The sequence below is a fragment of the Nelumbo nucifera genome, chromosome 7, assembly GCF_055504915.1.
Source record: "Nelumbo nucifera cultivar China Antique chromosome 7, China Antique-T2T, whole genome shotgun sequence".
NCBI classification, from domain to species: Eukaryota; Viridiplantae; Streptophyta; class Magnoliopsida; order Proteales; family Nelumbonaceae; genus Nelumbo; species Nelumbo nucifera.
The window spans coordinates 13,893,043-13,910,823 of NC_142655.1; the positions used below are offsets into that span (position 1 = coordinate 13,893,043).

The window sequence follows — 17,781 nt, forward strand, 5'->3', positions numbered from 1 at the left end:
CAGATGACGGAGATCATTGGTAAGGTGATTTGTTGTTCCTGAGTCAGAAAACCAAGCATCAGAGTCCTTGTTAGTAGAGATGACCATGAAAGTGGTAGAAGAGGTTTTCTTCTGATTCTTTGTATGGTCAATAAGTGCAAGCAACCACCTACAATACTCGGCTGAGTCGAAGGGTTTTTTAGCATATTTAGAATTCTTACGAGAATCAGAAGCCGGAGATTGAGACTGAGAGTGACTGAAAACTTGTATTGAGAATGATTAGCCACAATTGCAGAGACATAACTGAATCTGTGATGGATGAGATCTATTGAGGGGCAGTTCATGGGTAAACAGCATCCCACTCAAGTCACCAAAGGAGAGAGTATCAGTTCGAGCCATAACAATGGTCGCAAAGGCATCAAGATCAATATCAAGATTCAGGACTGTTCAAAGTGTAGGAGATTAGTTGAGAGTTGGATGGTGGTTCTCCAATAGCCATCAACTCGTCAGCTAGTGTGTTTTGATTTGCTGAAGATAGTCAAGGAATACTATCGAGTTTGATGGTTTTGAAGGAGGTCAGTTGCCCGAGCTTGGTTGTGAGGATAATAGTACAATTTTTTAGGGTTACCCGAGCTTCCCTTGTAGTCTCGCTCCAACATGTGCAAGGGAGGCAAGCATCGGCCTGGGTGCTGCTAGTGCTGGGTAACTTCAATAATTTGAATCTGCCCTTCAACAAGGGAGGCGAGGATCCACCAACAATTTTAATATTGCTGGGTAACTTCAGATTAAAGTATAAATCAATCAGCTCTGGGAGACGCTGGGTCACTTCAATTCACATAATGAGCCAGGAAATTTCTAGTGTTGGGTTCTTTGGCCTTTGGGCATCTGTTGAACAGTCGAAAACGAAAACTAGTGCATGTGCATAGCATTAACAGCATTAAGTTGCTCGGCGTTCGGATTCCATGGAGCCAAAAATAAATGAATAAAAGAAAACCTCAAACTCCCCTCGCAAAGGGGGAGTCGTCATGCACAACGTAAACTCAGGATGAATAATGAAAGAGCACCAACATAGCTGAAAACTTGAATCCGCTGTACCTGTAAAACTCGTGGGCCGGAAAACTCGAACCTTAGCAGAGAAACCATGGTTCTAGTGTCCCAAAATATTCATGTCAAACGCAAAACCAAAACACAGAGCGCAAAACGCAATGTAGCAAAAACAAAAGCAAAAAGATGGGATTTCAACAATTTATTTACTTTTCTCACACAATCATTTATTAGGTAATTTACCAACAGTTCAAAGCCGGACAACAGATTCAACTGAAACAAAAGAAAACCATTCGGAGTTCAATAACATTATTATCAATCTTATACAAGCCCTGGAATAGCATCTTAACCACTAGCAGTATCATACTAATTTAGATATTATTCTCTTCATATACTTCCCGTTCAGCGACCGTCCCATTTTATTTCATTATAACCTAAACTCCTTTCAGGAACCCTCCACCAACATGATGTGCTCCGGGAAGTTATCAAGCAAAGCTACACTCTCTCCAAGTATCTATCTTAACACATCATAACTGCCTATTGCTGCTGATGCTGCTGCTGACGGTGATGACTATAATGATTAATGACATTCCTTCAACGGCTACACCTTTCTCCAACAGATGAACTGTTCTCACAGTCTAGTTGTGGCAAATACTTCCATTCACTTCAACCAGCTCTATGAGACACCACCCCAAACCCATCGAAGATCTTGATAATCATTAAATCTCCAACCAATCCCAACCAGACAAGGCATTTACTTTTAGAAGTTTTCTCATCATTACACCCCTTCAGGATGTTTGCTCCTCTGGTCTGGAAATCTTGGCACAAGCTGCAAATGAACAACAAAAGGAAAGAAGTTCATTAGACCAGAAGAAAAAGTGGCTCCAAATCTACTGATAGCATGCGAAATGCCACAGAACAAAAAATATGTATAAATCATTTATTTAAATCCTGAAACAATCAGTATCTTGATTATATTTTCTTTGATTATGTATCTATTTTAGGTGAAAAATTTGCATTGTAATAACTGTAGCAAGATCTTTCCATTTCAAATTGGAACCAACGCAGATATAGAGAATACTTTTTTGAGAAATTGACATAGAAATCAAGAAAAACTGCAGAAATTTGGATGGGGTATTCGAAGTCTTCTGATTTCTTGTCCTTTTTCTTGCCCATCAATCCACCATTGAAATCATCTATGTTGCTTTATAATGGGAATATCAGCCAACAGATGAATGAAAAAACAATAAAAAACAAGGGACAAAGCGAGAAATTTATTGCAAGTATCACAAATATGTGAGGAAACAACATAATGGGATTAAATAACAAATATGCATCTCTATAGTAGGGCTGTCAATGGACAGGATTATTGGATTGGATTGGACATCTGCCACTGAGTCCAGCAAATATAGATACAAAGACCTCTATTAGAAGTCAAAAGGGGAAAATGACAACAAGAGATAAAATTTATCCAAACTTATTTTTTAACTATAGACTACCAAGTACCAGTCCTACTACCAAACGCCAAAGACATGTTTCAGTAGAAATTGGATTCAACAAATATCCAATGGTCCAACAGATTGGATTGGATTATTTTCTTTTGGATTTGAACTGGACTGGAGTGTTTTCCAAATGGGTTGGGTTCATAATGGAATAATGGATCAGAACGGATTGGAGGGGCGTCCAGTCTATTGACAGTCCTACTCTATACCAACCTATTGTACTTAAAGCACTTATCAGTCCTTGTATTGGCCAAGTGAATTAGGAAGTTGTTTCACTCCAACAACTTAAACCAAATTTCCCATTGAGTGCCCAAATGTAACAAAAAACAAACTTGATGCTACTAGTCATTAATATCTATTTCTAAAACAATAATTCATCCAATAAAGAAATGGGTTTCCACATTAACTACACAGCCAAGGATCAAGACAACTAGGGTTCTTGCACGTGGCCAACCTTAGGAGGTAAATCTGCCAAGACATGGAAAAACCAGCATTAACATGGCATTACCCACACATAGCCAATGCAGATGGATGACCAGTAAGATTATATGATCTTTCCTCATATTAGGGCATATAGTTCTACACAAGATGGATCTAGCAAATTTGCATTTTTAGAAGATCTTTTAGAGATAGGACAAGTGAAACCAACAATTTGGGCTCATTGCATAATATTGATTTTACTGATCCAGTTTCTCTATAGCTTCACTAGATAGGTAAGACTTCCACACCCCCTCAAATGGATTCATTTTCCAAATACCAATGAAATTCAAGTCGGCAAATTATAGCTGTCAAGACATCACCTATCCACTTAGGTGATAAGGTGCTACATCAAGTTGCCTTGATAGAAACCTGGACATACATAAAGTTGTGGTGAATGTTTATCTTATGAGGTCCTAATACACTATCATTTGTCAGTCTGTGTACATATTCACAGTTATTCTGCATCAGCACCTCTTCCCAAACCCTTCAAATGTTCCGAATTTTTCTTTTTTTTTTTTGAAAACTAAAAATAGTCTATTGACGACTTGGACCCAATGCAACAGCATATGTCCTCACTCCCTCATCTTTTTTTCCTAATAAATAAAAAGAAAATTTATTAAAAACTTAAAAAAGAAAAGAACCAAGGTGATGAGCCATCACCCCACAGAACAGACAAAACCAAAAAAAAAAAAAAAAATCCCAACCCTACAACCATCACTAAAAAAAACATCCCAACCCCACAGAACAGACAGAACCAAGGTGATGCACCCCCCGAATGTTCTTTCATGACTAAAACCAAATTAAAACTCCCAAATTCTGATACAGACCACCCTTCACCCAGACCCTTCCAAATTACACCTCTTCAGACTCCTCTACCACCACCACCTTCTCTTAAGACTTTCCCTTTGTTATTTAGCCTCCAACTCATCAAAGGCTTTTCTTGCAAATTCCTCTCCTCCCAGGAAGAACAAACCCAAACTGGCCTGACTTGATTAAAAATAACCTCACCCCTTTCATCATATGATCCCCCAAAACCTTCTATATTGATAATCTGGTTTCATCAGCCTCTCCTTGAAAATCACTGTTTGCATCACTTTCTGCTTATCCAACAACTTATTCTTCTTATCAGAACCCATCAATTGCCAGGATCCTTTTGGTCTCTTACTTTGGCTTTCACACTCTTCTGTAGATCCTCTCTTGATTCTGCAACTTCGTCCTTCCCCAACAACTCCATCTTTTAATTGTGAAATAACTTTGGTAAGATGTACTAGATGACCATTAGTCAGTCACCCCTTGATTTCTTCACCAACACCAGGTCTCCATCTCCTTCCTCTTTATTCATCTTATCAGTCTGTCAACCCAGGTCCTTCCGTAAAGTTCCCTCAATCATTTCAGGTCCAATCAGATTCTCTTAACAGGTCACTGTCATCCCCTTCTTTAAGAGTGGTGGTGCTTGCCACTGGCCCACAGCCATATCTTTCTTCTGAATGTTGCCCTCCAAACTCCCCTTTGAACTTGTGCCATCTGCTTTTCGAGCAACCTCTTCAACCACAGGATCCTCCTCCACCAAGAGCAGCTCTATATTTGCTGAGGCTTCTTCGCCTTTGTTCCTTCCAAATTTTGCTTTAGTTTCTTCTTTAAATAAGGAAACCAAACCAGTGAAGATCTCTTATCTCCCCAGTTCCCCTCCATTTCAAAAGATTCACTGAGCTCCCATGCTAGACCTAAACTCAAACCTCCCCCCCTCTAGCCCTTTCCTTCCAGCTCAAAGCCACTGTAGGTTCTCCTTCACATGGTTTCACCTTCATTCCTTCCACCATTCATTTAGTTTCTTCTTTTAAACAAGGGAACCAAACCATTGAAGATCTCTTATCTCCCTACTTCCCCTCTATTTTAAAAGATTCTCCGAGCTCCTATGCTAGACTCAATCTCCATCTTTAACCCTTTTCCCTTCCAGCTCAAAGCCACTGTAGGTTCTCCTTCACATAATTGCATTAAATTTTTCACATGGTGGTCTGGACGTGAAGCCACTGCAAGTATTGGCATTAAAGATGAGTTACTGAATTATTCATTCTTTATGTTCCATTTTTCCTTTATGTTCCTTGTCAGTTTAAAGTGCTTGGAACATTATTTTTTTGATAATTGTAGAGTGCTTGGAACATTTAACCTCAAAAGGAAAAAAACGCATAAAATGAAAAAACTGTGAACTCAAAGAAATAAATCAGCCACTTTTCAAGTCATTGAGGTTGGAGATTTCCATCATTTGCAATGAGCATGGATTTCATGTATTCAGTTAGATTTAAATTTCACTCTGTTGTATTCTTCATGGACACTTTCGTTATCTTCTTCCTTTCTATCCAGCATCCGATTTTCCTATTTTTTATCAATAACAGAGATTTCATTAAATTATTGAGTGAAAGCATCCAATTTTCCTGTTTCTATCAATCTCCTTTTTTGCCTCTTTTAGCTTAAAGAAAAAACTCCACTACTTTGATCTCTCTCCATAAACTTTTATTATAATATTAATTTCTGAGATTTTCTATATTCTACAATAATGTATATAACATTATTTGTCTTTGAAGGCAATTATCCCCAGGTTCAAAGACCAGATGAAAAGTTAGCCCTCAGGTCATCTTTCTTTTTCCAATTATCCACTGGCTTTTATTCGTGTACTTTGCATAATGATTTCTTAACTAAGGAAGTTTTCTTGCAAGATATTTGCTGATTTTCATGTGAAATTTATTGTTTAGGGAAAACAATTGTTGTTTTGAAGTTTAATACTTGTCGTTTGCTACTTCAAATAGGGACCTAGCAAGATCTTTTTTTGTCAAAATAGACAGCCTAGGAAACACTTGAGTGGGTGCCTACTATTTCCTCTCTGGTGGCCACAAGAAAAGAGAAAGGAGGCCAGCTATCCTAAGTATGATAAATTTGATAATCATTGTACAAATACCACCTTGCATGGTAAAAAGATATGCAATTTATAACTATAGGTGCAATTTAACTAGAAAAAAAAATTATGAATTTAACTAGCAAAAAACATAATCTAATTTGAATATTTTTTTTTGGTCAAATTGGCAGGATGCACCACCCAAAAAAAATTAGATACACTAATACTTGCACAAAATTATGGAAAAAACAACAGAAACAAAATAGGACAGAAAAGAGAACATGATAAAAGCAATTTAGGCAACTAAGAATGACAAACCTGATTCAGAGGCAAGTGCCTGCAACACTCCAAGACCATCAATGCTCCAACAGAAATTTAATAACACTTAAGGCTGCTGCAAAGGTCGAGGCCAAATTCAGTAGCACCAGGCCACAAGGCTTCACCAAAATAGATTCTTCAAAACCTCAAGAACAGAAAAATAACTAATTAGCCAAAACACTAGGAAGATAGTTGTGAATTGAGATTGTGATGGCATCTCAATCAAACTGGAAAAAAAAAATTAATCAACAGCATTTCCACAGCCCAGAAGCACAAGAAAACATTTTTATCATCAGAAATGGCAATCTTACCATCTATGCTCTGATAAGGATCTCACACGAATAAACGGCCTGTCCAGAGAGACTGTCCCTGATATTGCTCTGGAATTGGAGTAGCCTCCTTATTTCCCTGCTGAAGCAGCTGATGCTGCTGTCCCTGGTAGAGTTTTAAATGCTCCTGCCAGCTTTTCTGGTTTTCCACTGGGAGCTGCACACTTGGAACTTGTTTTCCAGGAAAAGGAAAGGTAGATGTACTGCTGCTGCTGCTGCTACTTGTAACACTATAATGGGGATAAGCATGTGTCATGTGACCGATGGAGTTTTGTGTTGTTTCTTTTGTTGATGATAAGTGATATCCATCTAACCAGCTGTAGTCATCAATTAATGGATTTCCAGTCTTCAAATCAGAACCAGATATGGGGTCATCCACCTGTTTAGGAGGAACAGTACTAAACCCAGGTGGGGGTCCAAGATGCCTAACAGGTCGGCTCACTGGACTTTTTCTCAAATTTGCATGAGACACTGATGACGGCTTCACAGTAAAATTCTCAGCATTAGTTCCTGGCAACATAATTGAATCAAATTTAGATGGTATCTCAGTTCCTGGAGCCTTTGTCGAACCCAAAAACATATTGCCAGCAATGATGTTGGGCTGTGGAAGATGTGAAAGATCAGAAGGTGGCTGTGAAATATTAAAGCCTTCTTGTAATTCTGGTTTTCTAATCAGCCCATTCCCCACAAAGCTCAAATTTGCCAAGCCAGTTGCAAGAGAATCTTGCTGATCCATAATCCACTTTGAAGCACTTGTACTAATTGGTTGAAGATGACTGGGAATGTTATTAGCAAAAGGGGCTGACAGTCTTGAACTTGAATCCAGAGAAATTGGCAGGGAAAGATTGTTGGTAGTGGCTGAGGTTGAACTGACATAAGCTCCATAATCAGCATTGGTAGCATGTGGGACAGGACCCCAAGTATCATATGGCATCCACTTTGGAATCATCTGATCAACAGGTTTGTCAACCACTGTTGGTTTGAAAACAATTTCCTCATCCTCATCTTCACCTTCCATATAGAACTGTGCTTTTGATTGCATTGCCTCCAAATTCAAATTTTCTTCCACTGAATTTACTTGTTTCACACCATTAGGTTTGGCTACTTCTGAACAAGTAAGGGTATTCTCAGCCAATTGAGGCGCAACACCAATAATAAATGTCTTCAGTTTCTGATCAAAATAAACTCCCTGCTGATCAATTCGAACTACATTTACAAGAGCCCTTCCTGCTGCTACAATCCTCTGGACACGAGACCTTTTCTCTTTGTTCCCACCATCACCAAAGGAATGCTTCCTTGAAAAATCCAGAATGAGTTGTGCAGGAATAAGTGGTAAGAATCCCCTTAACTCAAAGTCCTCTGGCAGGGCAATGCGATTTCCTGTTTCACCTTCATCATACCGGCTCATATTGAAAAAGCAACTCTCATCTTCATTATCATCAATAGGCACAGATCCACATGACATGAGCTTGTTCATAAAGGATATCCACTGGTTCCAGAAGAATGATCGTGCAGAAGCTTGCTTCTCCTCAACATCACTGCCAGCAGCAATGTCAGGACGGCAGGCCAACCACTCCACAAAAACAAGAATGCCTGGTAAAAGAAAACTTGATGATGGATCAAGCAACTGTATACATCTTTCAAGAATGTGACCCACAAACTCAAAAGCAGCAGTAAATGCATTCTGAAGTAGAACAGACCGCTGTAAGATTTCGGCATATGACTGGCCATCAACCTCCCTATTCACATTGTGAACTGTGAATACAAGAATGGCAATAATCCTAATGATAGTAAGCCCATTCTCAGCAGCATCTGAACCAAAGTTTAGCTCCTCTTCTTGCCCAGAAGAAAGCAGCTCACGCAAATCACTAGTAACCAAAGAGAAGACATCTCCAAAAGTTTCCAAGCTGAAAAAGGTCACCACAACGAAAAGGAGTTATTATTAAAACCATACCAATAGAACTTAATTAATCTAGTTTTCAAGGTTTTAATACCTTGTGCGTGTAAAAAGAATGCCATTCAGTCGAACAAACCGAATACAGAATGCTTTAAAAATCTCAGGAATATTAGCTGATTGATCCTTCACAGCTCCAATTTTGGCATCTTTAGATGGAGACCTTGCTTCCCCCTTCCCTCTTCCTTTCCCAGAAACCCGCGTGGGGACTGTCTTGACACTAGACAATTTTGGTTCCCCAGGCAGCTGTGAGTAACTATGACGGTTCTGTGCAAAATAAAAAATAAGAAGTTAAAACAACTCTTGCTAACCCATAATTATTTGAGCAGAAACAAATATTGAACAATTTTCAATTGAAAGTTCTAAAATATCTAAGGGCCAGCATTCAAAGTTCATGGGAATACAACCCTTTACAAGACAACTGTGGGAAATAACAAATAACGAGCCTATCCACTAATAAAGCATTTCTTACATAAATCAGAGAAGTGGAAGAGAACAGAAAGACGTTTGGGTTGAACTGGAAACATCTTCTAAACAATTAATGAACGTAATCCAATGTCCCCAAATAGGATACAATATTCCACACTAAAGGTTCATAAGTACAGATTACTTGATCAGTGAGTGGGTCATAAGCAGGCCAATCAGTGTACGTAATCTCTAGTCATACACTGCCACCCAAGAACACACCAAAAATCAGTGTATGTGGATCAACTCCCATCATCTATGATGAGGAGTTTCCAGTAGTCTCTCGTCATAGATTGCCACCCAATAAAACATATGCAGACATTAAGTGAAAGCCCCCCATCTACGATATGGAGTCCATAGGTTGTCACACCTCATAGACCAGCTCAGGACAACAACAATAATGTAAGCAGGGATAAGGTCACATATCCCATACTCTAGCCCCAGTCTAGAACCTGCTTACAGAACTTCATTTTCCTGTTCTACCTCTTAAAATCAACATAACATTGACCGCATAAGATGCATTTAAAAGTCAATTTAGCCACAGTGCTATGGTACTAGAACTGTCTAACCAACAGGTTAGATTTACAATACACATTAAGATAACTGTGACCAGACATTATATATTCCTCCACCAACAAACACAACAAGAAAGGGGTGGAAATATTCAGTGCATTCACCTACGCTGCTGTCCTGGAAGTGGAAAACCCTAGAAATAAAGACCACGCCTAATGAATGTAACCAATTGGTGTACAATCTCAAGATTCTTGTTTTTTTCCCTTTTGATCAGTAACTGTTAAAAAATTATTACTTCAGCTAGAAAATAAGATTCTAACATACTAGCAACAACTAAGTAATCATCTGCACTTTTTGCATGACTAGAATTAGACATTTAGGTCATCTAGACTAGCCAAACAACTATTCCTTTTTTATCTATAACAGAAGAAAATATACTTTTAAAAAGACAAGAAGAAAGAGAAAGAGAATGATCAAATAACATGGCCACACCTCTCTGGTCTCTACCACAAAAAGGCCCAAAGGATGTAAGAACGAAGACAACTACACCCAATACTAACAATAGTTGCCAAATGCCAACGCCTAGGCAACAAGGCACCCACAGAGGGTCGCCTCACTTAAATCATCCAGCTAAATGCTATGAACTTTGTTTATATTATTTATTCCTTGAAATTATAATAATAAGATAAATATTATTAAACTAAATTATTCATTTTGTGGTGGTTTATATACTAAATTTATTTTTATAATTTTCTTTTTGCTAGGGTTCAATACACATGTTGGTGTTTGCTGTCTTCAACCCTTGGAGACTTCAGAACCTAAACCAATAAGCAAGGAATAACTTGAAGTTTTTTCTAATCAACCAATGAAGCCATAAAGATAATTGGGAATAAGTAATATCTGCAACAAATTTGTTAGCCAATTCTACAAGTGGCTGCAGTTGCAGAAGCCATCACACAAGGAGAAGCATTACCAAGAATCACATAGATTCAAGCCATATATTTACTTATTTAGTGGCATTTATCAATTTAGCATCATAAAGTAGTGACAATTTGACATTAACATATCAACTATTAAATATCCAAAATCCTTTAGACCATCAAGTCTGAAAATAAAATTTTCTACCAAGAAAATGAAGTGCAAGCATCTAACCAAGAAGTACAAGAAAAAAACATATTTATCACCAAACACAAGGACACTATTGCAATCTCTGATCCCTGCACACTACCTTCTCAAATGCAATGATCAAGTTGTCCCTTGCAGTTGAAAAAGGGCTATCCACTGCCAAGCTTCGAAAGTAGCGATAAATTGCCACCAAATCATCACCAGAATAAGAGGCCAATATTGCAAGCTGGGGAAAAGCAAATAATTAAAAGGTTTTGAAGACTAAGGGAGAACAGAGGAACAAGTAAATGAATAGGAAGCTAAATGCACAATAAAAACAAATAAAAGGAAAACCTGATGATGAGGATTGCCACTTGATGGCCACAGAGAGGCAGCTTGCAAGTAATAACTTGAAGCAGCTGCATAATCACGAGTTCTGGAATCACCCTCTCCATAATTTCCTTTGTAACGAGCAAGGTCACCCAAATATATTAGACAACGGTGACAGGACATCAAGCCTTTCTTCATCTCAGCACACTTCTTCCCATCTTTTGTCAGAACAATTTGATTCTCTGGATCCTCAGAGAAATAGCCGAGAGGCAATCCATACTTTGCCCTGATCTTCAGAATTAGATCATGATAAAATCCAGTTGCTTCTGAAAGAAAGGTCTTGAATTGGGAGCGGATTTTTGTAATCCGATCAGGGCGAGAAGGACCTTTCCCATTCTGGGACGCAGCTGTCAAGTATGCTCTCAGCTCCTCGATTCTCCTGTAATGCAACTGCCACAGAGCATACTCTATTTCATGCTGCTCAGAAAAAGCATGATCCTCAAGTATTATGGCCTCATAGTTCTCACGCATTTGTTGCCATGCATTGGGATCAGAAGGAATTCTTGCCTGCGCTGACTTACGACGTCTGTTTTCCAGCTCAATATTCTGTAAAGAGGAGAAGTGTCTTAACTTACCAAATAGCCATATGCATAATAATCGGCAGTTGGATAATAATGTACAATCACTGTTATACATACTTTGTGACCAAAATTTGCTCAAGTTTTTATTTATATATTTGTGTTGGTCTTCACACCCTTACTGACACATATTATGAGGGAACATAAAATTTAAGCACAGCCAGAGATGTGCATGGAATTTGTACCAACTACCATATATACAGGATTCCCAGGTGTAACCTATTTTTATATAGAAGACAAAAGAACTTTTAACCAATGCAGTTGTCTGGACTCAAACCATTAAGCTTTGGCGTGTAGCCTTCAAAGCTTATGGCAATGGAATATGCCAATAAATAATATTTAATTACATAGATGATTTAAACATGCACCCATTATGGCGATGCTTTTTTATACATATACATATGTACATATATAGCTAGAAAACATACTTGTGTTCTAAGCGAAGCAGAAAGAAAAATAATCAGAAAAAGAATTTAACTCATCAAAATAGCCAACAACCACTCTCAAAAAAACATTGAAAAAAGGTAAAGTAATATTCATTGAACTCAATACCATCCCTGTACAACAAATGGCTGTACGTAGGGGAGCTTATAAAAAAACTACCCCTGCAGAGCTAGTACCATCAACCACTATCTTTTCAAAAAAAGATTTCCATATACAATATATGTATTGTAACTCCTTCCATTGAGTAACTTATGAATGACCAGCCATGAATATAGTCTTCCCATTATCCACCGAAAAACAGCTTTCACTTTAATTAAGCTTAACTATTAGAAAACAGATTCCACAGTAATTAAGCTCAATAAAATAGGTATTTAACAAAGCCAGTGAAAGGTCATTTACCAAAATCTGTTCTTTAGCAACAACATACTGCTAAAAACTAAAATAGTACCAGTTAATAGGCTGCAATTTCAAAAAGTGACCATAGCATTGCCAACACACAACTAAGGAACCAAAGTTTCAAAATTATTATATGTATAACTAATTTTGCAGCAAGAAGAAAATGCAAAATTGATGGAGCTCTTTTTCTGAAGTGTAAACCACCTTAACAGGTGTTAACAAGGAGCTTTCTTTTAAAAAAAATATCTATAAAAAAAATGAAATTTTCAAGATCAAGCACTCATTAAGTGAAGCAAACCAGCCTGCTGATGTTTTGGATGCCTTTTGGGCTAAGAAACACAAAGGCTCAAATCGGTTTATATTCCTTGTAATTACCCCAAGAATGTTGCATCGCTTTGTTTTTCTTTTTTTTTTTGTTTTTTGTTTTTTAATGGAAAAACCACCTGAAGAATAAGAAATGTTAACAAAGAGCTTTCAAGATCAAGCACTCATTAGGTGAAGCAAACCAGCCTGCTGATGTTTTGGATGCCTTTTGGGCTCAGAAACACAAATGCACAAATCGGTTTATATTCCTCATAATTACCCCAAGAATGTTGCATCGCTTTGTTTTTCTTTTTCTTTTTTTTTTTGTTTTTTAATGGAAAAAACACCTTAAGAATAAGAAATGTTAACAAAGAGCTTCCTTTAAAAAAATCTAATCAATAAAATTTTCACGATCATGAACTCAAATGAGAATCTTTTAGGGAAAGAATGGCAAATATATTCCGGTTAACTTTCCCAAAGATGTTGAACATTCTTTAAAGAAGGATACTTAGCAACATGTGTAAACACAGTTGTAATTTTGAATGCAACTTCTTAAATTCTTAACTATCAAAAGAATCAGATTTATGGAAAAAAAAACTATCAAAATAATCAAATGTAAGCATTGAGTTTTTGTCCACATCAATGATTTTGTACTCCCAACTTCTAGATGCAAATAACTTGGTTAATTATGTAACAAAGAGTAAAAGAAAATCATGTTAACACAAAAAAAAAAAAGTTTTTTCAAGAATTAAGTTAGAACACAAGTAACAATTAGAATAAGAAAGGTCCAATCTGTACAACCTAAAAATGAAAAAAGTGGCAAACCTTATTGTAAAGGCGTTGAACAAGCTCCCTTGATGAAGGAGCTCCCAAGTTATCCATCAGAACAGTCATCATCCATCAAATGCATCTATTAAATACTTCAACTTCAAAGAACACAGCTCCAATCTCAAAACACAGCATTAAATCTGCATAACAACTCAATATATCAGTAAGTTCAAGAATTTTAAAGAAAATGCCAAACATAGCATGAACCTGAACAAAAATCTAATACCCTTTTCATTTGTGATGAATAATGAAGCTCTTATCATGGATCAAAAAGAAAGAAAAGAGATCAAGCTTTGCAAAGACAGGAACAAATGCAAAGATGTCATTAATTAACAAAACTAGAAAACAAATAAGAAAAGCTTTCCTGATACCTTCCCTCTGCAGGCTATTTGCCAGATATCATGATCCATTTGAACAGAATTTTCACAGAATTACATACAAAAAAGAAATCAAAGTATGATATTCAGATAAAAACAAGAAAACTGAACAAACCAAGAAAGGGAAAATACACATTGAGTACTAAATATCAAACATCCTTGACAGAAAACAAGTACTATAAATGCTTGAAAGATACTGCAACACCTGATAATCAATATTTTAATAGTAAATCATACTATAATGCCAACTAGTAAATATCTCATTTCAATATTAGCATTCATCCTTTAAGTCCCAATAATCCAAACAAAGGACCTGGAATCAGAGACTATCTACACCCATTAACCTACAAGTTTACTCACTGTTCTGTCACCATTCAAACAAGGAAATTACATTCTATATATCTTAGATGGTTGTGCATAAAGTAGATTTTAGATTCAATAGGCTAAATAAATTTAAAGAATTAGTAGTGTAAGAAAGACTAAAATTACAGTGCTCAGGTTTCAACATTTATCGCAACATGTGCAGCTCTCCTGTAGAGCCTTTTTTATCACTATCTCCCCTACAGGCTTTACTCTTTAGGAGACGATCTCAGCCCAGCTACTTATGCCATAAAGAAGATGAAGGAAGCAATTGGCACAAATGATATTATATATTGGTAAAGAGGATCCATAAAGCATAAGTTCTAGCCAAGTTTCTATACTGTTTTGGAGATCTTTCCAATATTAATATATGGTATTTCAACATCCTTGGGAGATTATACTGTTTTGGCTTCAAAAATAGGAAATATATTTTCCTTATAACTTACGTCTAGTTAGGCAACTTAAAGAACAATTTTTTTATCAATAACTTAAAGAATAATTATGATTTGGGAGAAAACCTATGCTGCCAGAAAGACGTGATACTGGAAGGGCTTTGACCAAACAATCCCCCCTGCCCCATGAATTTTGATAAATACCACCAGACTGGTTATCACTTTTATGATACCAGTTCATTGGTTACAAACTTTTCTGGTATTATGTCTTTCCGAAACACATGATTTGGATCAAGAAATTTTTAGAACTACAAATCTACATTTTTTTTCAGTCACTATGTGAGCATCATATGGAAGATGTTATTTCTTCTCGGTAAAAACTTAATTTCACATTTGGCTCTTCCAGGGATACATTTGATAACACTGATCCTCATTATCTTTCCTGTCTGAAGACCTTGCTGGGCATTCATTTTGGCAAGTTAGCCTTGCATAAGCAGGAACTTAGGTGTCACTGCTGGAGGAGGAGGATTCAAAAAATAACAATATAAAATTCAGTTCCTTTTTGTATTGTTCATTATGAAATATTCTTTTAGCAAGAAGAACACTATAAAAGTTCTTCCTGGTTCAAGTATATAATTCTTTACTCATGTGAAGATAGGAGAACAAATGATCCATACCCCCTCCATACATGCATCATTTGTTCATATCTCCTTTTGTTTGACAATGACATATAATCCACTTTAATTTCCCATAAGGCCATCTTATTTCTCCGACATATTCTTTCCTACAACTAATGTTTAACCACTTTCTGATAAAACCATACAAGTAGTCATTAAGTCCTCAGACAATCATAATATGCACAAAAATTCAAAATGATGCATTCTCTTTCATGTAATATAACTTCAAAATCCTTTAAGTTCTTTGCCCCTTATAACAAAACTGCTGAAGTCATGAATAGAGAAAATTGAAAAGGAATTTTATCTTGTATAAAGTTAATCACTCCCATGGGAGATGGTATGATTGAGAAAATTGAAAGCTTCAAAAAAAAACATATAAATTTGAATAAAAGGAAAAAGGAAAAGGGATGAATAAAATCTTGTGTTCAATAATTTGAAACAACCAGAAAAGACAACTAAGAAGCATAACCAGTACAAGGAATTTTACGCAAAGGCACCACCAGTTAAGTTTTGGCACCTAGACGAAGAATCGGGATTATAGCAAAAAAATGCAATACCATGCAGAACTCATTCCCCCAACCTCGAAAAAGCTTGACGGCACTAACAAGATCACAGTAGTGACAATGACGATGGCAACACAACAGCTCAACTATTGTAGCCTATGAACATTGAATTAATCAACTACACGAAGCTAAAAAAAAAAAAATACCCCAAAATGGTTGAATCATATAATCAACAATCAATGAACTACTTTTTGGCAATTGTTTTGAGAAAATCAAATATTACTAGATCAAGAAACAAAAGTAAGGCAACCAACCTAAAGTGCTGCAAAATCCAAATTACTTAATTAACAATTTAATGACCTTCCCTTTTATGCAATCTATTCATCAATTTCCAAATATGAAGGTGTTTTTTCATGATTTGCAAACTAAAAACTGTAACAAATTTATGCTTCTCACTGATATCCACGAAAACATATAATTTAAAAATCACATAGCAAATCAAAAATGTATTTTTTGAAAAAAAAAATCATGCAAATAAAAAACATAAATTTTAAATAAAAAATCAACAAATCCGATATTGGATTCATTTAATCTGTTAATCGGACATCGATTACGTTATTCCAACTTCATACAGAATTTTGTTTAAGAAAAAAAAAATCACCTTTTGGAGCAGATCCGGGGAGATCTCATCCACAACAGACCAACTCGAGATACTCCGATTGATCGAATCCTCCTTTTCTGTTCCCCGAAGACCGAAATCTCCTATAAAGCCAGCCAGAGATTAGAGATTTGAGAGGAATCTAGGGTTTCTTAGGTTTTTGTCCATCGATAAATTCTTCCTGTTCCTGGTTTGGTGTTTGGTCCAGGCGGCCACGACCCACCACCCCCTCTTATCTATATTTTTCCACCTTTTTTTCTTCTTTTTCTTTTTTTGTACAATGTTAATAGGAATCGGTTCGAGTGGACTATGACAGGTCTACGCCGGAGATTCCCCGCCAGATGAGGGCGTTTCCATAATTTTGTCCATGTAAATTTATCGATATACCCTTTTCGAAGATACGTGTCATCATCATAAGGATAACGATCTCCGAGCCGCGAAAGAGTCGTCGTCTCGTTGATATCCAATGGTCCGTTTTCCTTCTGCTTTCCTTCTAGTGAATCTACGGTGTCAAATTTAGGGGCCCCACTTAATGTTCTAGATCGAGAACTGACACCTTCAATAAAACGGCCCACGAAAACAGTGGGGCCCAGCAAATGGGAGACTTTGGACCTATAAAAAGGGTCAGTGATCGGACGGTCCAGATTTGAAGACAGTACCACAATTCACAATTGTCGTGGTACGATTAGACCCAACTATCCCAACCACCAATGTTGGACCTGTTGGTGCAGACTCGACCGGAATACGGGAACCAATCGGTCCAATCGGGATGAGGTCTCCTGCCAAAGGGAGATTGGCTTCAGTCAGTGCAACACCTACGAGGGTACCGCCTCGCATTGAGAATATCTCCTTATTCATGTATTTTATTTTATGGGGAGATATTCCCAATGTAAGGTTAGGAAAGGCTATTAGAACGGTGTGGGCAGGAGTTTGCCTTGATGGAAACATCTTTGCATTAAAAATGTTTATTTTATTTTATGGGGAGATATTCTCAATACAAGGCTATAAAGGATGTTGGAACGGCATGGGATCTCGATTCACTTCAAGGATTCTATGGGCGAAATTAAGTTTAGATTTATTATTTATTATTGTTATAAAAATGTATTATTTTAATCATTTTACTTAGTTTGATCGCATCATCACCACCATCACAAAGCATGTCCTCATCTATTTGTAGTTTAAGGTATTGTTTGGCTGATGTTGATCTAAAATGTGTCCTTACTATCTAAAATAATATTTCAAATAACCAACTTCTGAGTCATAAAGGTATACGACCATGACCTACAATTCCATTATT

General features: G+C 36.9%; 1 protein-coding gene across 3 annotated transcripts; it reads right to left on the reverse strand.

The window, feature by feature from the left end:
- Positions 1–1,215: 1,215 nt before the first annotated feature.
- On the reverse strand, positions 1,216–16,730 carry SMG7 (Telomerase activating protein Est1). 3 transcript variants are annotated; one of them, XM_010278359.3, is made up of 9 exons: positions 16,488–16,617; positions 13,889–13,902; positions 13,515–13,657; positions 10,933–11,514; positions 10,703–10,825; positions 8,537–8,763; positions 6,525–8,449; positions 6,214–6,358; positions 1,216–1,852 (listed from the first exon to the last, which is right to left on the reverse strand). In XM_010278359.3, exons 3-7 carry the CDS (start codon positions 13,584–13,586, stop codon positions 6,547–6,549), a joined length of 2,907 nt encoding a protein of 968 aa, XP_010276661.1. In that variant the 5' UTR covers positions 13,587–13,657; positions 13,889–13,902; positions 16,488–16,617; the 3' UTR covers positions 1,216–1,852; positions 6,214–6,358; positions 6,525–6,546. The 3 variants fall into 3 exon arrangements, with proteins under 3 accessions (XP_010276661.1, XP_010276662.1, XP_010276660.1); XM_010278360.3 differs by lacking the exon at positions 13,889–13,902 and having other exon boundaries at positions 6,214–6,349; positions 16,488–16,730; XM_010278358.3 differs by lacking the exon at positions 13,889–13,902 and having other exon boundaries at positions 16,488–16,730.
- Between the last annotated feature and the right edge of the window lie 1,051 nt (positions 16,731–17,781).

Coding starts and splice junctions, on each gene's coding strand:
- SMG7 (XM_010278360.3), bottom strand. CDS start 13,586: ATGATGACTGTTCTGATGGATAACTTGGGAGCTCCTTCATCAAGGGAG. Junction 10,826..10,932: donor GTGGCAATCCTCATCATCAG/GTTTTCCTTTTA, acceptor GCTTTTCCCCAG/CTTGCAATATTGGCCTCTTA. Junction 8,764..10,702: donor TGATCATTGCATTTGAGAAG/GTAGTGTGCAGG, acceptor TATTTTGCACAG/AACCGTCATAGTTACTCACA.